This window comes from Hypanus sabinus, unplaced genomic scaffold (assembly GCF_030144855.1).
Source record: "Hypanus sabinus isolate sHypSab1 unplaced genomic scaffold, sHypSab1.hap1 scaffold_1085, whole genome shotgun sequence".
Lineage (NCBI taxonomy): Eukaryota > Metazoa > Chordata > Chondrichthyes > Myliobatiformes > Dasyatidae > Hypanus > Hypanus sabinus.
This window is the reverse complement of record NW_026779142.1, coordinates 31,705-57,256: the sequence shown is the minus strand read 5'-3', so window position 1 is coordinate 57,256 and position 25,552 is coordinate 31,705. Positions and strand designations below refer to the sequence as shown.

Genomic DNA, 25,552 nt, shown 5'->3' with positions numbered 1-25,552 from the left:
TACCCGGATCCCACCCGAGGGTGCAGAGGAGTAAATTCCATCCACACAAGGTGATGATCCGAGCACGACACCGGCCGCATGGAGGACGCCGACACACGGGAGCCATAAGCCCGAGAGATATACAGGCGGTCTATCCGGGAACCCCCCTCTCTCGATCTTCTGGAGAAGGCGCTAGAGTCAGGGTGAAGATTCCGCCAGCTGTCCACCAAATCAAAGGAGCCGACTAGCTCCTTTTACTTTTTCGCCGATGCTGGGTTGCGTTGGAGGCCCGAGCGGTCCTCCACCTCGAGGGTACAGTTGAAGTCTCCCCCGAGGACGACGCAGTCCCCCGGATCGATGGAACTCAGCAAGGTGGACAGCTGACAGAATAGGCGCGTCTGCATCACCCCGCGCCTCGGAGCATACACATTGATAAAATGCAGCGGTACACCATCGAGGCGCACAGCCAGGTGGAGCAGACGGCCGGACACAACATCTTGGGCTCCTACCATTTCTGGCCGAAAGGTTGGGGCCAACAGGGTCGCCGCCCCGCTAGCGTTGGAGCTAAGGTGTCTCATGTAGACCCCGCCCTGCCACTCCAAGAGCCAAGCTGACTCGTCCCCCAGGGTGGTATGGGTTTCCTGCAGGAAACTCACCGCGTATCTCCCGTCCCTGAGGACTGAGAGATTGTTATACCTGCGGAGAGAGCCCCTGCTGCCGTTTACATTGAGACTAGCTATGGTAAGCTTCATGTCGGGAGCACACTAGGCCTCAGCACCAGTCCCCTTCCCACTGAGAGCGATGGCGCCCTCAGCCGCACTGTCCCGATGAAAACCGAGAATATCCTTTGCTTTCCGGGCCCGACTGCTACCATCGCTACCCTGTGACCCACCATCTCCCGAAGGAGCGAGGCTGCTTTTCATCCTGATGTCCCGCACCAGGTCATCCAGGAAGGATTTCAGCTGCCGCCTGTCATTCCCTGGCACAGAATTCCTGTTCCCCTTCCCCTTCCGTCTGAGGATAACCCTCAGGGACTTCACCAGCCTCGGCATGCTAGGCCAGCGAAGCGAGGCTAGTTTAGGCCGATGCTTTGCACCAACGGAGGAGTGAATAAACTCTCTGATCTCCTCCACAGGTATCAATGGGGATTTCCCTGGAGGGGTGAGGATGTCCATTGTCTCGCTATCAAATGAATCCCCTTCCAACCCCTCACTGCAGACAGATCCTCAGGTGGTGTATAATGTGGCTGCCCCTGTAACCCACACTGCACAACGGGTACCTCCCTCATACCTTCCCGCTCCACCGTCGTATCAGTCTTATCCACAGTTGCGACGATGGAGGGAAAATCCCCTGGGACTCCCTGCAGGCCATTAGTTGATGGGGTCGGCATGCAGGTTACATCACCCTCCCCAGGAGACAGGCATGAAGGGGACCCCAGCAGCTCTGGCCCAATGGATTCACCGGCAGCCTAATGCTGACTGTGAGAGAGCCTGGTCTCCTCTCCGCTTGTACTATTTGATACATTTCCCTCCAGGGAGGCTCTTACTGCTAAGTCCTGGGTGGAGGGCTCCAGGTCTGTTTTAGTTGTGCAAACAGACCCAGCACTAGCTTCCTGCACAACCACATCACCCACCCCAGGACAGGTGGCCACATCTGGGGATTCAGGGTTAGATATAACCACCCGGATTCCCACCCCTTTCTGGGACTCCCCCGCATCTACATTATCTGTCCTCTTGGGGGAACATTCCCTTCTCCTCTTCAAGCCGGAGGAGCACACAGGTGCGGGATTCACCGATGGAGCGTTACTCTCCGCTTCCATCACCCCGAGCCTCCCTCTCCACTTCAGGGCAAATGGGCGTGAGCTCTGCGGTCTCGGGGACTGACTTCTTCATGTGTTTGGATTTCTTCATAACTTTCCTTCCCCGCACAGACTCCACCCCGTCCCTCACCCGAACCTCCCCGCACGTAGCCTCAGGAACACTCGCCTGAACCACAGGGGTAGGAGCAGAGACTGGAACAGAGGTAGGAACAGGGACAGGAGTAGAGACAGGGTCAGGGATAGGACCAGAGACTGGAACAGATGTAGGAACAGGGACAGGAGTAGAGACAGGGTCAAGGATAGGACCAGAGACTGGAACAGACGTAGGAACAGGGACAGGTTTAGAGACAGGGTCAGGGGCAGGAGCAGGGGCCGGATCAGGTGTAGGAACAAGAATGGGATCGGGGCAGAGGTAGCTGGGGCACTAGTTCCCGAAGTGGACTCCTTGGGTTTTCGGGTGCTTGGACAGTCCCTCTGAAAGTGCCCCACCTCCCCGCACGCAAGGCACCGTGGGCGCTCAGAGCTCCAATACACCTGATAATCTACCCCCCCGTGCCGGACAGTGAACCGGCCCTCAACTTCATCCTCCCGTTCCAGTTTCATGAATACCTGTCGCCGGAAAGAGATTACGGTCCGGAGGGAGCGTCTCCTGAGTTTGTGCCTGATGGCAGTTATTTCTGATCGTACTTGCCCCAAGCGTGTTAGTGCGGGAAGCAGGTCCTCGTTGGGGATGAAAGGTTTTTGTGACCGAGGACGATGCGTTGTGTGGGAGCTGTCACAAGCTCCATCTGTGAAAAGATGTTCTCCACCGTGATCCCCCTACTGAGGGCCCGATGCACCAACTCATCATTCCTCAGGTAAAACACCGCCTTCATGAACTCTTTCTCAGGGGCCAAAACACCATCTCTCCCCAACAAGTCCTCCACAGCCTCCGCGCACTTTTCCAGGGCAGTTCCAGTTCGCAAAATACATTGCACCCCGCGTTCAACTTTCACCGCCCGAAACAGGGCGTTGTCCGAGGCCGGAGAGGCAGCCGCCTTTGCATAACTCCCCGCAGGCCTGCGACTCCCTGTAGACTGGTCCGGCATGTTACTTGTGTGTCCGAACCGAGAATGATACGGTGGTGCTGGTTATAAAGTCTCGGAGTGAGTTGAGTAACTGGCGGGAAAAGTTTGTACTCGACGGTACCTTGCTGGCCCAATGCCAGAAATTCCAACGCCAGGAAAGGCTCCGTTAGTCCTGTAGAAACTTCCAGGCCGTGAGAGGTCGAGACGTCCCAAACGACGGTTCGGCTCCAACACCGAACGAGAATCCTGACGATAGAGATGGAAGGAGGTCGCCCCGATGTCAGTGGGGACAAATAACGTCGTTTGCCTCCGGTTTTGGGAGCGAAACTGCTTCACGGCGAGTTGCCAGCCGCCACAGCAGAGTGCTACGCAGTTCGAAGCCGTCAACGAACCCGGTCCAAACTGGCAGAAAAACTCCAAACGAAGCTTCCACTCTAAACCAGCCGCTCACGTAGAAGTTCAAGGGACGTTGGAAACCAATTTCCAAGCAAATCAAGACCTTCATAAAGTAGTTTTTCCCCGATTTCTCCCAGCGCAATCAGAACAGCTCCACTCTGTATCTGACCCCGGGAGAGTGTGATGGGACAGTGTGGAGGGAGATTCACTCTGTGTCTGACCCCGGGAGTGTGTGATGGGACTGTGTGGAGGGAGATTCACTCTGTGTCTGACCCCGGGAGTGTGTGATGGGACGGTGTGGAGGGAGATTCACTCTGTGTCCGACCCCGGGAGTGTGTGATGGGACGGTGTGGAGGGAGATTCACTCTGTGTCTGACCCCGGGTGTGTGTGATGGGATGGTGTGGAGGGAGATTCACTCTGTGTCTGACCCCGGGAGTGTGTGATGGGACGGTGCGGAGGGAGATTCACTCTGTGTCTGACGCCGGGAGTGTGTGATGGGACGGTGTGGAGGGAGATTCACTCTGTGTCTGACCCCGGGAGTGTGTGATGGGACGGTGTGGAGGGAGGTTCACTCTGTTCTGACACCGGGTGTGTGTGATGGGACGGTGTGGAGGGAGATTCACTCTGTGTCTGACACCGGGTGTGTGTGATGGGACGGTGTGGAGGGAGATTCACTCTGTGTCTGACACCGGGGGACAGGCGGGGGTCAATTTGCCAGAAATGGGCTTTGGTGGAGATGCTTGTCCAACCTCCCTCAGCCTGGAGCTGAGACGCTACTGTGTCAGTGTGAGGAGCTCCGACCCACTGTTGCAGTGCACAGGGTGTGGAGTGCAACAGAAACCTCAAATAAAACTCGAGTCCGACACAAGACAGGAAGATACAGTGGTTTATTGATTTTTTATGAGATATATCAATGAAACAATGTGTGAGCTGCTAACGTGCGGTAATAAATATTCTGCTGACAGTCACACACAATTAACTGACCGGCGACAAGGGGTGACCGGTTGAATAATAACCAGTCCCGTTGCTCACCGTCACTCTGCATCGGGGAACTGATTATAAAATTATAAAACTGATTATAAAATCACATTTCAGGGCCGTGTCCGGGATCGCTGCAGATCCAGGGTCACTGCCGATGGATTTGTCCATTTAACATCATTATATCGGCCAGGCTGCCGAATGCTCCGTCCTCAGCAAAGGGGGCAAAAGGATTCTCTCCCGGGACCATCCCCCCCAACCCGGGACACCGGTGTCCCAGACTGAGCCCCGGACCCCGGGCTCTTCCTGTCCGGGTAATTCCCCGGGGTGCCACGTGGGGAGTCTCCAACACGCACTTCCGGCGGAAGCTGCCCCGCCGGACAACAGGCGGAAACACGTCACTGCGGGACCGCTGCGAGCGACGCACACAGCGCGAGGCCCGAGCCGGTTCCGTTAAAACCGTTGGGAATCAGCCCCGGCGCGCGGCCGTTAAAGGTAAGGGCGGGAGTTAAAGGGGAGGGCGGGGAGTCGGCCAAATGTCCCCACCCCGCGGGCGGGGATGTTCACACATTCAGATCCACCATCAGTCCGGGTCTGGGTTCCAGGTAAGATAAAGGTTAAAGGCTAAATGTTCACAGATCCACCATCAGTCCGGGTCTGGGTTCTTGTAGAGATCTCAGTTCCTTCCTCCCCAGTCTCACTGAACCGATTCACCACATTCAGATGTTCACAGATCCACTCTCAGTCCGGGTCTGGGTTCCTGTAGAGATCTCAGTTCCTTCCCCCCGGTCTCACTGAACCGATTCCCCACATTCAGATGTTCACAGATCCACTCTCAGTCCGGGTCTGGGTTCCTGTAGAGATCTCAGTTCCTTCCCCCCGGTCTCACTGAACCGATTCACCACATTCAGATGTTCACAGATCCACCATCAGTCCGGGTCTGGGTTCCTGTAGAGATCTCAGTTCCTTCATCCCGGTCTCACTGAACCGATTCCCCACATTCAGATGTTCACAGATCCACTCTCAGTCCGGGTCTGGGTTCCTGTAGAGATCTCAGTTCCTTCATCCCGGTCTCACTGAACCGATTCACCACATTCAGATGTTCACAGATCCACCATCAGTCCGGGTCTGGGTTCCTGTAGAGATCTCAGTTCCTTCATCCCGGTCTCACTGAACCGATTCACCACATTCAGATGTTCACAGATCCACTCTCAGTCCGGGTCTGGGTTCCTGTAGAGATCTCAGTTCCTTCATCCCGGTCTCACTGAACCGATTCTCCACATTCAGATGTTCAGATCCACCATCAGTCCGGGTCTGGGTTCCTGTAGAGATCTCAGTTCCTTCCCCCCGGTCTCACTGAACCGATTCACCACATTCAGATGTTCACATATCCACTCTCAGTTCGGGTCTGGGTTCCTGTAGAGATCTCAGTTCCTTCATCCCGGTCTCACTGAACCGATTCCCCACATTCAGATGTTCACAGATCCACCATCAGTCCGGGTCTGGGTCCCTGTAGAGATCTCAGTTCCTTCATCCCGGTCTCACTGAACCGATTCCCCACATTCAGATGTTCACAGATCCACCATCAGTCCGGGTCTGGGTTCCTGTAGAGATCTCAGTTCCTTCATCCCGGTCTCACTGAACCGATTCACCACATTCAGATGTTCACAGATCCACTCTCAGTCCGGGTCTGGGTTCCTGTAGAGATCTCAGTTCCTTCTCCCCGGTCTCACTGAACCGATTCACCACATTCAGATGTTCACAGATCCACTCTCAGTTCGGGTCTGGGTTCCTGTAGAGATCTCAGTTCCTTCCCCCGGTCTCACTGAACCGATTCACCACATTCAGATGTTCACAGATCCACTCTCAGTTCGGGTCTGGGTTCCTGTAGAGATCTCAGTTCCTTCCTCCCGGTCTCACTGAACCGATTCCACCCCAGCCTGAAACAGATGGGAGAATAAAGATGGAATAAACAGATCACACAACAGTGTCAGTAACAGGGGACCGGGGTTAATGTTTCAACAACACACACAGACAAATATCACCAGAAAACCCGCGGATCTGCTGATATTTTATCACATTGAACATTAACACAAACACTCACCGGATCAGCTCCAGACTCGGGAGGGTCAGTATGAGGCGGCGGAGAGCGGGGACAGATCGGTCTGTCAGAGAGTTGTATCCCAGGTCCAGCCCCGTCACTGAAGTGTTTGTACTGAGAGTGGAGACGAGATCCTCGGCACCAGAATCTGTGAGACCGACATCGTACAGCCTGGAGATGAGAGAGAGTGAGGGTGAAGGACACAGAGAGACAGGAGACGGTACAAATCCCCAGTGTTTATCAGTAACACAATTACTGATCACATTAATGTTCAGTGTCAGACACCCAGTGACTGTAAACACAATCTCCCACAGTCTGGTACTTACTCCAGTGTCTGTATTTTACACTCCGGGTTCCTCAGAGCCGCAGACACCAGTTTCACTCCTGAATCCCCCAGTTCATTACCACTCAGGTTCAGCACCGTCAGTGATGGGTTTGTACTGAGAGCGGAGACGAGATCCTCGGCACCAGAATCTGTGAGACCGACATCCCCCAGCCTGGAGATGAGAGAGAGTGAGGGTGAAGGACAGAGAGAGACAGAAGACGGTACAAATCCCCGGTGTTTATCAGTAACACAATTACTGATCACATTAATGTTCAGTGTCAGACACCCAGTGACTGTAAACACAATCTCCCACAGTCTGGTACTTACCCCAGTCTCTGTATTTTACACTCCGGGTTCCTCAGAGCCGCAGACACCAGTTTCACTCCTGAATCCCCCAGTTCATTATTGTTCAGTCTAAACACAAACAGACAAATTGATGAACATTGTGATTAAAATCGTCCGTCTGAGGGCATTTCTCTCACCCGGATATTTCAGGAAACATTAAACCCTTCAGTAATTCACTGATCGTAGATCCCATCACTGTCAATGTCCCTCACTGCCCAGCTCCAATGAATTCACCGAATGTCAGTAATTTCGTCTGTCGGTGTGACCCTGTAAACTCCACATATTCTCTCTCATTCCCTAATGGATAGAAAAGTGTTCCTGATGTGAGACAGTCGGAAAGGGCAGGTGTGAAGGGGAGAAGTCAAACAGTGAGGAAGATTTGAGAATCGGGAAATGTCGATGGGAGATGGAGGAAGAGACATCACCTAAGGTAAAGGATGGAAAGACACAGAAGGAAGCGGATGTGGAAGAAAGATCCCAGTAGAGGAGGGAATGAGGAAGAGAAATCCCACAGGAGGAAGGGGGATGAGGAAGAGAAATCCTACAGGAGGAAGGGGGATGGGGGAGGGGGATCCCACAGGAGGAAGGGGGACAGCGGAGGCAGATCCCACAGGGGGAATGGGGACGGGGGAGAGGGATCCCACAGGGGGAAGGGGGACGGGGGAGAGGGATCCCACAGGGGGACGGGGGAGAGGGATCCAACAGGAGGAAGGGGGAGAGGGATCCAACAGTAGGAAGGGGGACGGGGGAGGGGGATCCCACAGGGGAAGGGGGACGGGGGAAGGGGATCCCACAGGGGGACGGGGGAGAGGGATCCCACAGGGGGACGGGGGAGAGGGATCCAACAGGAGGAAGGGGGACGGGGGAGGGGGATCCCACAGGAGGAAGGTGGACGGGGGAGGGGGATCCCACAGGAGGAAGGGGGACGGGGGAGGGGGATCCCACAGGAGAAAGGGGGACGGGGGAGGGGAGACACCACAGGAGGAAGGGGGACGGGGGAGGGGAGATCCCACAGGGGGGAAGGGGGACGGGGGAGGGGAGATCCCACAGGAGGAAGGGAGACGGGGCAGGGGTATCCCACAGGAGGAAGGGGGACGGGTAAGAGAGATCTCTTAGGAGAAAGCGGGATAGGGGAGAGAGATCCCACAGGAGGAAGGTGGACGGGGGAGGAAGATCCCACAGGGGGGAAGGGGGACACGGGGGTCAGAACCCACAGGAGGAAGGGGGACGGGGGAGGGGAAATACCACAGGAGGAAGGGGGACGGGGGAGGGGAGATACCACAGGAGGAAGGGGGACGGGGGAGGGGGATCCCACAGGATGATGGGGGACGGTGGAGGGGAGATACCACAGGAGGAAGGGGGACGGGGGAGGGGAGATACCACAGGAGGAAGGGGGCCGGGGCAGAGAGATCCCACAGGAGGAAGGGGGACGGGGGAGGGAGATACCACAGGAGGAAGGGGGATTGGGGAGGGAGATCCCACAGGAGGAATGGGGACGGGGGAGGGAGATCCCACAGGAGGAATGGGGATGGGGGAGGGAGATACCACAGGAGGAAGGGGGACGGGGCAGAGAGATCCCACAGGTGGAAGGGGGACGGGGGAGGGAGATACCACAGGAGGAAGGGGGACGGGGGAGGGAGATCCCACAGGAGGAAGGGGGACGGAGCAGAGAGATCCCACAGGAGGAAGGGGGACGGGGGAGGGGAGATATCACATGAGGAAGGTGGACGGGGCAGAGAGATCCCACAGGAGGAAGGTGGACGGGGGATGGAGATCCCACAGGAGGAAGGGGGACAGGGGTGGGAGATCCCACAGGGGGAATGGAGACGGGGGAGAGGGATCCCACAGGAGGAAGGGGGACGGGGGAGGGGAGATACCACAGGAGGAAGGGGGCCGGGGCAGAGAGATCCCACAGGAGGAATGGGGACGGGGGAGGGAGATCCCACAGGAGGAATGGGGATGGGGGAGGGAGATACCACAGGAGGAAGGGGGACGGGGCAGAGAGATCCCACAGGAGGAAGGGGGACGGGGGAGGGAGATACCACAGGAGGAAGGGGGACGGGGGAGGGAGATCCCACAGGAGGAAGGGGGACGGAGCAGAGAGATCCCACAGGAGGAAGGGGGATGGGGGAGGGGAGATACCACATGAGGAAGGTGGACGGGGCAGAGAGATCCCACAGGAGGAAGGTGGACGGGGGATGGAGATCCCACAGGAGGAAGGGGGACAGGGGTGGGAGATCCCACAGGGGGAATGGGGACGGGGGAGAGGGATCCCACAGGGGGAAGGGGGACGGGGGAGAGGGATCCCACAGGGGGACGGGGGAGAGGGATCCAACAGGAGGAAGGGGGAGAGGGATCCAACAGTAGGAAGGGGGACGGGGGAGGGGGATCCCACAGGGGAAGGTGGACGGGGGAAGGGGATCCCACAGGGGGACGGGGGAGAGGGATCCCACAGGGGGACGGGGGAGAGGGATCCAACAGGAGGAAGGGGGACGGGGGAGGGGTATCCCACAGGAGGAAGGTGGACGGGGGAGGGGGATCCCACAGGAGGAAGGGGGACGGGGGAGGGGGATCCCACAGGAGAAAGGGGGACGGGGGAGGGGAGACACCACAGGAGGAAGGGGGACGGGGGAGGGGAGATCCCACAGGGGGGAAGGGGGACGGGGGAGGGGAGATCCCACAGGAGGAAGGGAGACGGGGCAGGGGTATCCCACAGGAGGAAGGGGGACGGGTAAGAGAGATCTCTTAGGAGAAAGCGGGATAGGGGAGAGAGATCCCACAGGAGGAAGGTGGACGGGGGAGGAAGATCCCACAGGGGGGAAGGGGGACACGGGGGTCAGAACCCACAGGAGGAAGGGGGACGGGGGAGGGGAAATACCACAGGAGGAAGGGGGTCGGGGGAGGGGAGATACCACAGGATGAAGGGGGACGGGGGAGGGGGATCCCACAGGATGATGGGGGACGGTGGAGGGGAGATACCACAGGAGGAAGGGGGACGGGGCAGAGAGATCCCACAGGAGGAAGGGGGACGGGAGAGGGGAGATACCACAGGAGGAAGGGGGCCGGGGCAGAGAGATCCCACAGGAGGAAGGGGGACGGGGGAGGGAGATACCACAGGAGGACAGGGGATTGGGGAGGGAGATCCCACAGGAGGAATGGGGACGGGGGAGGGAGATCCCACAGGAGGAATGGGGATGGGGGAGGGAGATACCACAGGAGGAAGGGGGACAGGGCAGAGAGATCCCACAGGAGGAAGGGGGACGGGGGAGGGAGATACCACAGGAGGAAGGGGGACGGGGGAGGGAGATCCCACAGGAGGAAGGGGGACGGGGGAGGGAGATCCCACAGGAGGAAGGGGGACGGAGCAGAGAGATCCCACAGGAGGAAGGGGGACGGGGGTGGGGAGATACCACATGAGGAAGGTGGACGGGGCAGAGAGATCCCACAGGAGGAAGGTGGACGGGGGATGGAGATCCCACAGGAGGAAGGGGGACAGGGGTGGGAGATCCCACAGGAGGAAGGGGGATGGGGGAGGTAGATCCCACAGGAGGAAGGGGGATGGGGGAGGGAGATACCGCAGGAGGAAGGGGGACGGGGCAGAGAGATCCCACAGGAGGAAGGGGGACGGGGGAGGGGAGATACCACAGGAGAAAGGGGGACGGGGGAGGGAGATACCACCGGAGGAAGGGGGACACGGGGGTCAGATCCCACAGGGGGATGCGGGACGGTGGAGAGGGATCCCAGTGGGGGGGATGGGGAGGCGGGAGGGAGATCCCACAGGGGGGAAGGGGGAGGTGGGGGGGGAGAACCCAGAGGGGGAAGTGGGACGTGGGAGCAAGATCCCACAGGGGGAAGGGGGCAGTACAGATGGATTCCACAGGGGTGATTGGGGACAGGGATCACAAAATGGGAAAGGGGAAAGGGGGAAGGATATCCCACGGGGGGAATGTGGACGGGGGAGGGGGATCCCACAGGGGTGAAGGGTGACGGGGCAGAGAGATCCCACAGGAGGAAGGGGGATGTGGCAGAGAGATCCCAGAGGAGGAAGGGGGACGGGGGAGAGGGATCCCACAGGGGGAAGGGGGATGGGGGTGAGGGATCCCACAGGGCGTAAAGTGGACGGGGGACGGAGAGTACGCAGGTGGGAAGGGGGAGAGAGATCCCACAGGAGGAAGGGGGACGAGCGAGAGAGATCCCACAGGGGGGAAGGTGGACGGGGGAGGGGGATCATACAGGGGTGAAGTTGATCGGGGGAGGGGGATCCCACAGGTAGATAGGGGAATGGCGCAGAGAGATCCCACAGGAGGAACGGGGACGTGGGAGGGAGGTCCCACAGGAGGAAGGGGGACACGGGAGTCAGATCCCACACGGTGAATGGGGACGGTGGAGAGGGATCCCTCAGGGGGGAAGTGGGAGGCGGGAGGGAGTACCCACAGGGGGGAAGGGGGATGGGGGAGGCAAGATCCCACAAGGGGAAGGTGGTCTTTGGTAGGGAGATCCTACAGGAGGGAAGGGGGACGGGGGAGAGGGATCCCACAGGGGGAAGAGGGACGGGGGAGGGGGATCCCACAGGGGGCTAGGTGGATGGGGGAGAGGGATCCCACAGGGGGGAAGGGGGAGGCGGGAGGGAGAACCCACAGCGAGGAAGATGGACGGGGGAGCAGGATCCCACAGGGGAAAGGGGGACGGTGGAGAGGGATTCCACAGGGGTGAAGAGGGACACGGGAGGGAGATCCCACAGGGGGGAAGGGGGACGGGGATCCCAAAATGGGGAAGGGGGAAGGGGGGGATCCCACAGGGGGGAAGGTGGACGGGGGAGGGGGATCCCACAAGGGGGACGGGGCAGAGACATCCCACAGGTGGTTGGGGGATGGGGACGAGAGATCCCACAGGAGAAAGGGAGACGGGGCAGAGAGATCCCACAGGATGTTGGGGGACGGGGACGATAGATCCCACAGGAGAATGAGGGACGGGGAAGAGAGATCCCACGGTAGGAAGGGGAATGTGGCAGAGAGATATCATAGGAGGAAGGGGGACAGGGGAGTCAGATCCCACAGGGGGAAGGGGGACGAGGGAGAGGGATCCCACAGGGGGGAAGGTGGACGGGGGAGGGTGATCCCACGGGGGGAAGGTGGACGGGGGAGGGGGATCCCTCAGGGGGGAAGGGGGACGAGGGAGGTTGGTCCCACAGACGGCGCCGAGTGATCCCACAGGAGGGAAGGGGGACTTTGGTACGGAGATCCCACAGGAGGGAAGGGGGACGGTGGAGAGGGATTCCACAGGGGTGATTGGGGACGGGGATCACAAAATGGGAAAGGGGGAAGGATATCTCACGGGGGGAAGGGTGACGGGGCAGAGAGATCCCACAGGAGGAAGGGGGATGGGGGAGAGCGATCCCACAGGGGGAAGGGGTATGGGGGAGAGTGATCCCACAGGAGGTAAGGTGGACGGGGGACGGACAGTACGCAGTTAGGAAGGGGGAGAGAGATCCCACAGGATGAAGGGGGACGAGGGAGAGAGATCCCACAGGGGGGAAGGAGGACGGGAATCCCAAAATGGGGAAGGGGCAAAGGGAGGGGAATCCCACAGGGGGGAAGGGTGACGGGGCAGAGAGATCCCACAGGAGGATGGGTGACGGGGCAGAGAGATCCCAGAGGAGGAAGGGGGACGGGGGAGAGAGATCCCACAGGGGGGAAGGTGGACGGGGGAGGGGGATCCCTCGGGGGGAAGGGGGACGAGGGAGGTTGGTCCCACAGACGGCGCCGAGGGATCCCAGAGGAGGAAGGGGGATGGGGGAGGAAGATTTCACAGTCGGACGGGGGACGGGGGATGGAGATCCCACAGGAGGAAGGGGGACACGGGAGTCAGATCCCACACGGGGATGGGGATGGGGGAGAGGGATCCCACAGGGGGGAAGGGGGAGGCGGGAGGGAGAACCCACAGCGAGGAAGAGGGACGGGGGAGGGAGATCCCACAGGAGGAAGGGGGACGGGGGAGGGAGATCCCACAGGAGGAAGAGGGACGTGGGAGGGAGATCCCACAGGAGGAAGGGGGACACGGGAGGACGATCCCACAGGAGGAAGTGGGCCACTGGAGTCAGATCCCACACGGGGATGGGGATGGGGGAGAGGGATCCCACAGGAGGAAGGGGGACGGGGGAGGAAGATCTCACAGTCTGAAAGGGGACGGTGGAGGGAGATCCCACAGGAGGAAGGGGGACATGGGAGGGCGATCCCACAGGAGGAAGGGGGACAGGGGAGTCAGATCCCACAGGGGGAAGGGGGACGAGGGAGAGGGATCCCACAGGGTGGAAGGTGGACGGGGGAGGGTGATCCCACGGGGGGAAGGTGGACGGGGGAGAGGGATCCCTCATAGGGTAAGGGGGACGAGGGAGGTTGGTCCCACAGACGGCGCCGAGGGATCCCACAGGAGGAAGGGGGATGGGGGAGGAAGATCTCACAGGGTGAAGGGGGACGGTGGAGAGGGATTCCAGAGGGGTGAAGGGGGACACAGGAGGGAGATCCCACAGGGGGGAATGGGGAGGCGGGAGGGAGAACCCACAGCAAGGAAGAGGGACGGGGGAGCAGGATCCCACAGGGGGAAGGGGGACGGTGGAGAGGGATTCCAGAGGGGTGAAGGGGGACACAGGAGGGAGATCCCACAGGGGGGAATGGGGAGGCGGGAGGGAGAACCCAGAGGGGGGAAGTGGGACGGGGGAGCAAGATCCCACAGGGGGAAGGGGTACAGTAGAGATGGATTCCACAGGGGTGATTGGGGACGGGGATCCCAAAATGGGGAAGGTTGAAGGGGGGGGGATCCCACAAGGGGGAAGGTGGACGGGGGAGAGGGATCCCACACGGGGAAGGGGGACGGGGCAGAGACATCCCACAGGTGGTTGGGGGAAGGGGACGATAGATCCCACAGGAGAATGGGGGACGGGGAAGAGAGATCCCACGGTAGGAAGAGGGATGTGGCAGAGAGATATCATAGGAGGAAGGGGGATAGGGGAGTCAGATCCCACAGGGGGAAGGGGGACGGGGGAGAGGGATCCCACAGGGGGGAAGGTAGACGGGGAACGGAGAGCCTGTAGGTGGGAAGGGGGAGAGAGATCCCACAGGAGGAAGGGGGACAGGGGAGTCAGATCCCACAGGGGGAAGGGGGACGAGGGAGAGGGATCCCACAGGGTGGAAGGTGGACGGGGGAGGGTGATCCCACGGGGGGAAGGTGGACGGGGGAGAGGGATCCCTCAGGGGGTAAGGGGGACGAGGGAGGTTGGTCCCACAGACGGCGCCGAGGGATCCCACAGGAGGAAGGGGGATGGGGGAGGAAGATCTCACAGGGTGAAGGGGGACGGTGGAGAGGGATTCCAGAGGGGTGAAGGGGGACACAGGAGGGAGATCCCACAGGGGGGAATGGGGAGGCGGGAGGGAGAACCCACAGCAAGGAAGAGGGACGGGGGAGCAGGATCCCACAGGGGGAAGGGGGACGGTGGAGAGGGATTCCAGAGGGGTGAAGGGGGACACAGGAGGGAGATCCCACAGGGGGGAATGGGGAGGCGGGAGGGAGAACCCAGAGGGGGGAAGTGGGACGGGGGAGCAAGATCCCACAGGGGGAAGGGGTACAGTAGAGATGGATTCCACAGGGGTGATTGGGGACGGGGATCACAAAAGGGGAAAGGGGGAAGGATATCTCACGGGGGGAAGGTGGATGGGGGAGGGGGATCCCACAGGGGGGAAGGATGACGGGGCAGAGAGAACCCACAGGAGGAAGGGGGACGGGGCAGAGAGATGCCACAGGAGAATGGGGGACGGGGAAGAGAGATTCCACGGTAGGAAGGGGGATCTGGCAGAGAGATCGCAGAGGAGGAAGGGGGATGGGGGAGAGGGATCCCACAGGGGGAAGGGGGATGGGGGAGAGTGATCCCACAGGGGGTAAGGTGGACGGGGGACGGAGAGTACGCAGTGAGGTAGGGGGAGAGAGATCCCACAGGAGGAAGGGGGACGAGGGAGAGAGATCCCACGGGGGGAAGGTGGACGGGTGAGGGGGATCCCACAGGTGGACGGGGGACGGGGCAGAGAGATCCCACAGGAGGAAGGGGGACGGGGGAGCGGAGATACCACAGGAGGAAGGGGGACGGGGGAGGGAGATCCCACAGGAGGAAGGGGGATGGGGAAGGGGGATCCCACAGGAGGAAGGGGGATGGGGGAGGGGAGATCCCACAGGAGGAAGGGGGACGGGGCAGAGAGATCCCACAGGAGGAACGGGGACATGGGAGGGAGATCCCACAGGAGGAAGGGGGACACGGGAATCAGATCCCACACGGTGAAGGGGGACGGTGGAGAGGGATCCCACAGGGGGGAAGTGGGAGGCGGGAGGGAGAACCCACATGGGGGAAGGGGGACGGGGGAGGCAAGATCCCACAATGGGAATGGGGACGGTGGAGAGGGATTCCACAAGGGTGAAGAGGGACACGGGAGGGGGATCCCACAGGGGGGAAGGGGGACGGGGCAGAGAGATCCCACAGGAGGATGGGGGACGGGGGAGGGAGATCCCACAGGAGGAAGGGGGATGTGGAAGAGAGATCCCACAGGTGGAAGGGAGATGGGGCAGAGAGATCCCACAGGTGGATGTGGGACGGGGATGAGAGATCCCACGGTCGGAATGGGAATGTGGCAGTGAGATCCCACAGGAGAGAAGGGGGAGGCAGGAGGGAGATCCCACAGGAGGAAGGGGGATGGGGTAGGAAGATCTCACAGTCGGAAGGGGGAGTCGGGAGAGGGATCCCACAGGGGGGAAGGTGGACGGGGGAGGGGGATCCCTCAGGGGGGAAGGGGGACGAGGGAGGTTGGTCCCACAGACGGCGCCGAGGGATCCCACAGCAGGAAGGGGGATGGGGGAGGAAGATCTCACAGGGTGAAGGGGGACGGTGGAGAGGGATTCCAGAGGGGTGAAGGGGGACACAGGAGGGAGATCCCACATGGGGGAATGGGGAGGCGGGAGGGAGATCTCACCGTCGGAAGGGGGACGGGGGATGGGGATCCCACAGGAGGAAGGGGGACGTGGGAGGGCGATCCCACAGGAGAAAGGGGGACACTGGAGTCAGATCCCACACAGGGATGGGGACAGGGGAGTCAGATCCCACAGGGGGAAGGGGGACGGGGGAGGGTGATCCCACGGGGGGAAGGTGGACGGGGGAGGGGATCCCTCAGGGGGGAAGGGGGATGGGGGAGGAAGATCTCACAGGATGAAGGGGGACGGTGGAGAGGGATTCCAGAGGGGTGAAGGGGGACACAGGAGGGAGATCCCACAGGGGGGAATGGGGAGGCGGGAGGGAGAACCCAGAGGGGGGAAGTGGGACGGGGGAGCAAGATCCCACAGGGGGTAAGGTGGACGGGGGACGGAGAGTACGCAGGTGGGATGTGGCAGAGAGATCCCAGAGGAGGAAGGGGGACGGGGGAGAGAGATCCCACAGGGGGGAAGGTGGACGGGGGAGGGGGATCCCTCGGGGGGAAGGGGGACGAGGGAGGTTGGTCCCACAGACGGCGCCGAGGGATCCCAGAGGAGGAAGGGGGATGGGGGAGGAAGATTTCACAGGAGGAAGGGGGATGGGGGGGAGAGGTCCCACAGGCGGAAGGGGGATGGCAGTGAGAGATCCCACAGGTGGAAAGGGGATGGGGGAGAGAGATCCCACAGGAGGATGGGGATGGGAAGGGAGTTCCCACAAGAGGAAAGGATGAGGGAGAGAGATCCCACAGGAGGAAGGGGGATGGGGGAGAGAGATCCCACAGGAGGAAGGAGCATGGGGAAGTGAGATCCGACAGGAAGAGGGGGCAAAGGAGCTGAGGACTCACAGGAGGAAGGGGTTAGGAAAGAGAGGTCCCTCGGAAGGAAGGGGGATCGGGAAGAGAGATCCCACTAGAGGAAGGGGGATTGGGAACAGAGGCCCAACAGCAGGAAGCGGGATGCGGAAGAGAGATACCTCAGGATGAATGTGTATGGAAAAGACAAATCCCACAGGAGGAAGGGGGATGCGGCAGAGAGATCCCACAGGAGGAAGGGGTTAGGAAAGAGAGATCTCTCGGAAGGAAGGGGGATCGGGAAGCGAGATCCCACTAGAGGCAGGGAGATTGGGAACAGAGGACCAACAGCAGGAAGCAGGATGCAGAAGAGAGATACCTCAGGATACCTCAGGAAAAGACAGATCCCAAAGGAGGAAGGGGGATTGGGGAGGGAGATCCCACAGGAGGAAGGGGGATGCTGAGGAGAGATCCAACAGCAGAAAGGGGGAGTGGAAACAGAGAGCCCAGAGAATGAATGGGGGATGGGAACGTGAGATCCCACAGGTGGTTTGCTACCCGTACCACGTGATGGTGAGGCTAGAAATAATGCAGCTAAATACGTGGCTGGGGGGATGGTACATGATGGAGGGGTTCATGTTTCTGGACAATTGGGCTTTTTCCAGGGGAGGTGAGACCAGTTCGAATTGGGCAGTTTGCACCTGAACTGGAGGGGAACTAACATCCTTATCGGTAGGCTAGCAAGTTCTGCTCTGGGGGTTTTAAACAAGGTTGCAGGGGGACGGGGCAGAGTTTTAGAGCAGATAGTGATGTGGAGGAGGATAATGGTCATGCGAGGACTGCCTGTTTCGACAGATATCAATGGTTTGTACGTGATAGAAATGTTCTCAGGTGCATCTATTTCAATGCAAGGAGTATTGTGTGTAAGGCAGATGAGTTTAGGGCGTGGATTGGCACATGGTGATCTCAACATTATTGCTATTAGTACGACTTGGTTTGCAAGAGGGGCAGGACTGGCAGCTTCATGTTCCGAGGTTATGTTGTTTCAGACGTGATAGAGGGGGAGGGATGAAAGGGGGAGGAGTGGCATTACTAGTCAGGGGAATCTCACAGCTGTGTGCAGACGGGACAGCCCGGAGGGCTCGTATACAGAGGCCGTATGGGTGGAGCTGAGGAACGGGAAAGCTGTGACCACACTAATAGGGTATTATTATATACGGCCCAATCGGAGGAGCAAGTCTGTTGAGAGTTAGCACACCAATGTAAGAAACAGAAATTTGTAATCGTAGGGGATTTTAACTTCCCACATATTGACCTGGACTCCCACTCTGTGAAAGGGTTAGATGGCGTGGAGTTTGTCAAATGTGTTCAGGAAAGTTTTCTAAATCAATATATTGAGGTACCAACAAGAGAGGGTGCAGTACCTGATCTATTAGGGAATCAGACAGGTCAGGTGACAAAAGTATGTGTCAGCGAAAATTTTGGGTCCAGTGACCATAATGTCATTAGTTTCAAGATAATTATGGATAAGGATAGGACTGGTACACCAGTTAAGGTTCTGAATTGGAGAAGGGCCAATTTGGTGGAAATGAGAGAGGATCTGGGAAGAGTGGATTGGGATAAGTTGTTTTCTGGCAATGATGTATTCAGTAAGTGGAGTTACTGAACTGCGCTTACATCCTGAGTTTGCATGTTCCTGCCAGGATTAAAGGCAAAGTTAACAGGGATAGGGAACCTTGTTTTTCAAGGGATATTGGTGATCTGGTTAAGTAGGTGTTTAGCAGGTACAGGCAACAAGGAACAAATGAGATACTTGAAGAGTATAGTGAATTTAAGGGAATACTAAAGAAGGAAATCAGGAAGGCAAAAAGAAGACATGAGGTTGTGTTGGCAGATAATGTGAAGGTAAACCCGAATGGTTTCTACAAGTATATTAAGAGTAAAAGGATAGTAAAGGACAAAATTGGTCCCCTAGAAGATCAGAGTGGTTGTCTATGTGTGGAGCATCACGAGATGGGGAAGATCTTAAACAGTCTTTTGCGTCAGTGTCTACTTAGAAAACTGGCATAGTGGATATGGAATTAAAGGAAACAAACAGTAGTGTCATGGAACGCGGCCAGTGAGTGAGTGGGCCAGTGAAGGAGTGGAAATATGAGGCTTTGACTTGAGAGATTCTGGCAGTTTTGGCAATTGGACTGTGCAAATCAAGACAACGAAGATTTGAATAGCTCAGACTCAGCAGAAAGCAGCTGATTGACCAAGCAGTTTGAAAAGCTCGAACAAATAAATAGAGGGGTAGCTCAAGCTGAGCGGCCCGTGGAAAGCGGCCAGTGAGTGAGTGGAGATTTGAGGCTTTGACAGGTCTTTACAATGCCTGCTGAGACGGTGATGTGCCTCTCCTGTGAGATGAGGCAGTCTTGGGGGAACTCCCCTCTTCTGCAGAGTCACATCTGCCAGAAGTGTAAGCGCTGGGCGATCTGGAAGACCGTGTGAGGAATCTGGAGCAGCAGCTGGATGACCTTCGACTCATAAGGGAGAATGAGGCTGCCATAGATGAGAGCTACAGGGAGGTAGTCACACCTAGGCTGCCGGAAGCAGGTCGTTGGGTGACAGTCCGAGGCGGGAAAGCGAAGGAGAGTAGACAGGTAGTGCAGAGCACCCCTGTAGCCATTCCCATGAATAATAAGTTTACCGTCCTGGATACTGTTGGTGAGGACGACCGACCAGGTGTGAGCCACGGTGGCAGGGCCTCTGGCACTGAGTCTGACCCTGTGGTGTAGAAGGGTGGGACGGAGTGGAGGAGAGCTGTCGTCATTGGAGACTCTATAGTCAGGGGAGCAGAGAGGAGATTTTGTGGACGTGAGAAGGAAACACGCATGGTTTGTTGCCTCCCGGGTACCAGGGTCCGGGTTGTCTCTGACCGGGTGCATGACATCCTGGTACGAGAGGGAAAGCAACCAGAAGTCGTGATACATATTGGTACCAACGACATAGACAGGAAGAGGGATGAGGTCCTGAAGTGTGAGTTTCGGGAACTAGGCAGAAGGCCGAAGAAGAGGACCTCAAGGGTGGTGTTCTCAGGATTGTTGCCAGTACTACGTGATAGTGAGGGTAAGAATTGGATGAGATGGCAGTTGAATGCGTGGCTGAGGAGTTGCTGCAGGGGACGGGGTTTTAGATTTTTGGACAACTGGGATCTCTTCTGGGGAAGGTGGGACCTGTACAGATTGGCTGGGTTGCACCTGAACTCGAGGGGGAGCAATATCCTTGCTGGTAGGTTTGCTAGCATGTTTCGGGAGGGTTTAAACTAATTTGCAAGGGGGATGGGACCCAGAGCGATAGAGCAGTGAAGAAACTGCATGGAGTAAAGCCAGATCTGACACATAGAGAGGCTTTGAGGAAAGGGCAGCAGAATAAAGGGTATAAAGGCAGTAAGGTTGAAGGGCTAAAGTGCGTGTACTTCAATGCAAGAAGAATCAGGAACAAAAGTGATGAACTGAGAGCTTGGATACTTATATGGAATTATGATGTAGTGGCCATTACGGAGACTTGGCTGGCACCAGGACAGGAATGGATTCTCAATATTCCTGGATTTCAGTGCTTTCAAAGGGATAGAGAGGGGGGAATTGTATTGCAGCTACAGAAAGGGTGGGTAATATAGCAGGATCCTCTTTTGATTCAGTATGGGTGGAAGTCAGGTACAGGAAGCAAGCAGTTACTCTACCGGGGTATTCTACAGGCCCCCAGGTTGCAGTAGAGATACCGAGGAGCAGATTGGGAGGCAGATTTTGGAAAGGTGCAAAAATAACAGGGTTGTTATCATGGGTGACTTTAACTTCCCTAATATTGATTGGCAGTTGTTTAGTTCCAAGGGTTTAGATGGGGCAGAGTTTGTTAAGTGTGTCCTAGATGGATTCCTGTCTCAGTATGTTCACAAGCCGACGAGGGGTAATGCCATACCAGATCTAGTATTAGGTAACGAACCGGGTCAGGTCAGAGATCTGTCAGTGGGTGAGCATCTGGGGGACAGTGACCACCGCTCCCTGGCCTTTAGCATTATCATGAAAAAGGATAGAATCAGAGAGGACAGGACAATTTTTAATTGGGGAAGGGCAAATTATGAGGCTATAAGACTAGAACTTGCGGGTGTGAATTGGGATGATGGTTTTGCAGGGAAATGTACTATGAACATGTGGTCGATGTTTAAGGATCTCTTGCAGGATGTTAGGGATTAATTTGTCCAGCTGAGGAAGATAACGAATGGTACGGTGAAGAAACCATGGGTTACAAGTGAAGTGGAAAATCTAGTCAGGTGGAAGAAGGCAGCGTACACGAGGTTTAGGAAGCAAGGATCAGTTGGGTCTATTGAGGAATATAGGGTAGCAAGAAAGGAGTTTAAGAAGGGGCTGATAAGAGCAAGAAGGGGGCATGAGAAGGCCTTGGCGAGTAGGGTAAAGGAAAACCCCGAGGCATTCTTCAATTATGTGAGGAACAATAGGATGACAGGAATGATGGTAGGACCGATTAGAGATAAAAGTGGGAAGATGTGCCTGGAGGCTGTGGAAGTGAGCGAGGTTCTCAATGAATACTTCGCTTTGGTATTCACCAATGAAAGGGAACTTGATGACGGTGAGGACAATATGAGTGAGGTTGATGTTCTGGAGCATGTTGATATTAAAGGAGAGGAGGTGTTGGAGTTGTTAAAATACATTAGGACGGATAAGTCCCCGGGGCCTGCCGGAATATTCCCCAGGCTGCTCCACGAGGCAAGGGAAGAGATTGCTGAACCTCTGGCTAGGATCTTTATGTTCTCGTTGTCCAGGGGTATGGTACGGGAGAATTGGAGGGAGGCGAATGCTGTCCCCTTGTTCAAAAAAGGTAGTATGGATAGTCCAGGTAATTATAGATCAGTGAGCCTTACATCTGTGGTGGGAAAGCTGTTGAAAAGGATTCTTAGAGATAGGATCTATGGGCATTCAGAGAATCATGGTCTGATCGGGGACAGTCAGCATGGCTTTGTGAAGGGCAGATCGTGCCTAACAAGCCTGATAGAGTTTTTTGAGGAGGTGACCAGGCTTATAGATGAGGGTAGTGCAGTGGATGTGATCTATAAGGATTTTAGTAAGCATTTGACAAGGTTCCACACAGTAGGCTTATTCAGAAAGTCAGAAGGCATTGGATCCAAGGAAGTTTGGCCAGGTTGATTCAGAATTGGCTTGCCTGCAGAAGGCAGATGGTCATGGTGGAGGTAGAACAATCAGATTGGAGGGTTGTGGCTAGTGGAGTCCCGCAAGGATCTGTTCTGGGACCTCTTCTTTTTGTGATTTTTATTAACGACATGGATGTGGGGGTAGAAGGGTGGGTTGGCAAGTTTGCAGACAACACAAAGGTTGGTGGTGTTGTAGACAGTGTAGACGATTGTCGAAGATTGCAGAGAGACATTGATAGGATGCAGAAGTGGGCTGAGAAGTGGCAGATGGAGTTCAACCCAGAGAAGTGTGAGGTGGTACACTTTCGAAGGACAAACTCCAAGGCAAAGTACAAAGTAAATGGCAGGATAGTTGGTAGTGTGGAGGAGCAGAGAGATCAGGGGATACATGTCCACAGATCCCTGAAAGTTGCCTCACAGGTAGATCGGGTAGTTAAAAAAGTTTATGGGGTGTTAGCTTTCATAAGTCAAGGGATAGAGTTTTAGAGACGCGATGTAATGATGCAGCTCTATAAAACTCTAGTTAGGCCACACTTGGAGTACTGTGTCCAGTTCTGGTCACCTCGCTATAGGAAGGATGTGGAAGCATTGCAAAGGGTACTGAGGACATTTATCAGGATGCTGCCTGGTTTAGAGAGTATGGATTATGATCAGAGATTAAGGGAGCCAGGGTTTACTCTTTGTAGAGAAGGAGGATGAGAGGAGACATGATTGAGGTGTGCAAGATATTAAGAGGAATAGACAGAGTGGACAGCCAGCGCTTCTTCTCCAGGGCACCACTGCTCAGTACAAGAGGACATGGGTAAGGGGAGGGAAGTTCAAAGAGGATATTAGAGAAAGGTTTTTCACTCAGAGAGTGGTTGGTGAGTGGAATGCACTGCCTGAGTCAGTGGTGGAGGCAGATACACTAGTGAAGATTAAGAGACAACTAGACAGGCATACGGAGGAATTTAAGGAGGGGGGTTATATGGCAGGCAGGTTTTGAGGGTCGGCACAACATTGTGGGCCGAAGGGCCTGTAATGTGCTGTACTATTCTATGCTTTATGGAACATATAGAGATTAAAGAGGAGGAGGTGCTTACTGCCTTACAGCAAATAAAGGTAAATAAATCCCCCAGGCCTGACATGATATTTTCTCGGACCTTGAGACAGACTAGTGTAGAAATTGCAGGGGTCGTGGCAGAAATAATTAAAATGTCCTTCGCCACAAGAGCGGTGCCGGAGGATTGGAGGGTAGCTCATGTTGTTCCGTTGTTTGAAAAAGTCTCCAAAAGTGCACCAGGTAATTACAGGCCAGTGAGCCTAACATCGGTGTTAGGTAAATTATTGGAAGGTGTTCTGAGAGATCGGATTTACAAGGAGTTGGATAAGCAAGGGCTGATTAAGGATAGTCAGCATGGCTTTGTTCATGGCAGATCGTGTTTAATGAATCCTGTAGAGTTTTTCGAGGAGGTTACCAAGAATGCACATGAAGGAATGGCTGTGGATGTTGTCTACATGAACTTTAGTAAGGCTTTTGACAAGATCCCACATGGGAGGTTAGTTCAGAAGGTTCAGACAGTAGGTATCCATGGAAAGGTTGTAGATTGGATTCCAAATTGGCTGTGTGTGAGAAGACAGAGAGTGGTCGTGGATCATTGCTTCTGAGACTGGAGGCCTGTGACTAGTGGTGTGTCTCAGGGATCTGTGCTGGGACCATTGTTGTTTGTTGTCTATATCAATGATCTAGATAATAGTGTGATAAATTGGATCAGCCAGTTTGCTGATGACACTAAGATTGGAGGGGTTGCGGACAGCGAGGAAGGCTTTCAAAGCTTGCAGAGGGATCTGCACCAACTGGCAACATAGGCCGGAAAATGGCAGATGGAAATGAATGCAGACAAGTGTGAGGTGTTCCATTTTGTAAGGACAACTGAAGGTAGGACATAGACAGTAAAGGGTAGGGCACTGAGGAATGCGCAGGAAGAAAGGGATCTGGGAGTTCAGATACATAATTCCCTGAAAGTGGCATCACTGGGAGACAGGGTTGTAAAGAATGCTTTTGGCATCCGGGCATTCATAAATCAAAGTTGAGTATAGGAGTTGGAAAGTTATGGTGAGGTTGTACAAGACATTGGTGAAGCCAAATTTGGAGTATTGTGTGCAATTCTGGTCACTGAACTATAGGACCGATATCGGTAAGACTGAAAGTGTGCAGAAAAGATCTGCGAGGATGTTGCCGGCTCTTCAGGAGTTGAGTTACAAGGAAGGATTGAACAGGTTAAGACTTTATTCGGAGCGCAGAAGAATGAGGGGAGATTTGATAGAAGTTTACACAATTACGAGGGGAATAGACAGGGTAGATGCGAATGGGCTCTTTCCACACAGATTAGGAGAGATAACTTACAAAAGGACTTTGCTTCAGGGTGAAAGGGGAAAGGTTTAGGGGGAACGTCCTCACTCAGAGAGTTGGGAGAATGCGGAACGAGCTGCCATCTGATGTGGAAAATGCGGACACAGAATAAATCTGATAGATGCACGGATGGGAGAGGTCTGGAGGGCGATGGACTGGGTGCAGGTCAATGGGACTAGCGGAATAAAGTTTTGGCACAGAGCAGAAGGGCCGAATGGCTTGTTTTCTATGCTGTAGTGTTCTATGATTTTACGATTCTATGAAGGAATATGGGGAGGTCAGTTGCCACAGGAAGAAGGGGGATGGGAAGAGAGATCCCACAGGAGGAAGGGGGATGGGGGAGAGAGATCCCACAGGAGGAAGGGGGATGGGGCAGAGAGATCCCACAGGAGGAAGGGGGATGGGGGAGAGAGGTCCCACAGGCGGAAGGGGGATGGAGAAGTGAGATCCCACAAGCGGAAGGCGGATGTGGAAGTGAGATCCCACAGGAGGAAGGGGGATGGGGCAGAGAGATCCGACAGGAGTTAAGGGGATGGGGAAGATAGATCCCACAGGAGGAAAGCGGAATGGGAAGGGATACCACTGGAGGGAAGGGAATGGGGAAGAGAGAACCTTCAGGAGGAAGGGGGATGGGGAAGAGAGATCTGACAGGAGGAAGGGGGATGTGGAAGATAGATCCCACAGGATGAAATGTGAATGGGAAGGGATACCACTGGAGGGAAGGGGATGGGGAAGAGAGAACCTAGAGGTGGAAGGGGGATGGGGAAGAGAGAACCCATAGGAGGATGGGGGATGGGGAAAAGAGATCTGAGAGGAGGAAGGGGGATGAGGCAGAGATATCCCACAGGAGGAAGGGGGATTGAAAGAGAGATCCGAAAGGAGGAAGGGGAATTTTTGTACGCGTGTGTTGGGTCTGAACAGAGACCCAGAGGAGATGCGGCCTCGCTCTCTGTGTATCTGGTAGTGAGCAAAGTCACAAACAGGAAAGGGCAGGGGAGGGCAATCTGACAATGGTATTTCTTTCCTTCTCACTGGGACAGTCTGCAGACGGCCTTTTGTCCCTCACCGGGAAGGGGGTGTGAATCTTTGACCCATCTGCTGCAGTCAGTGTCGGTCTGGGTGTCAGTAACAGTGAGAAGGAAC

The 25,552-nt window shown here is 56.3% G+C and overlaps 1 protein-coding gene across 1 annotated transcript in view; it reads right to left on the bottom strand.

Moving 5' to 3' along the window:
* Positions 1-4,134: 4,134 nt before the first annotated feature.
* Positions 4,135-25,552, bottom strand: part of LOC132386272 (NACHT, LRR and PYD domains-containing protein 3-like) — a 31,351-nt gene continuing 9,933 nt past the window's right edge. The window contains exons 4-7 of the mRNA XM_059958550.1: positions 6,994-7,080; positions 6,668-6,838; positions 6,345-6,512; positions 4,135-6,180 (exon numbers count right to left, since the gene is read on the bottom strand). Coding sequence (XP_059814533.1) covers positions 6,093-6,180; positions 6,345-6,512; positions 6,668-6,838; positions 6,994-7,080 — 514 coding nt within the window. The 3' untranslated portion in view covers positions 4,135-6,092. The remainder of the gene's footprint in view (positions 6,181-6,344; positions 6,513-6,667; positions 6,839-6,993; positions 7,081-25,552) is intronic.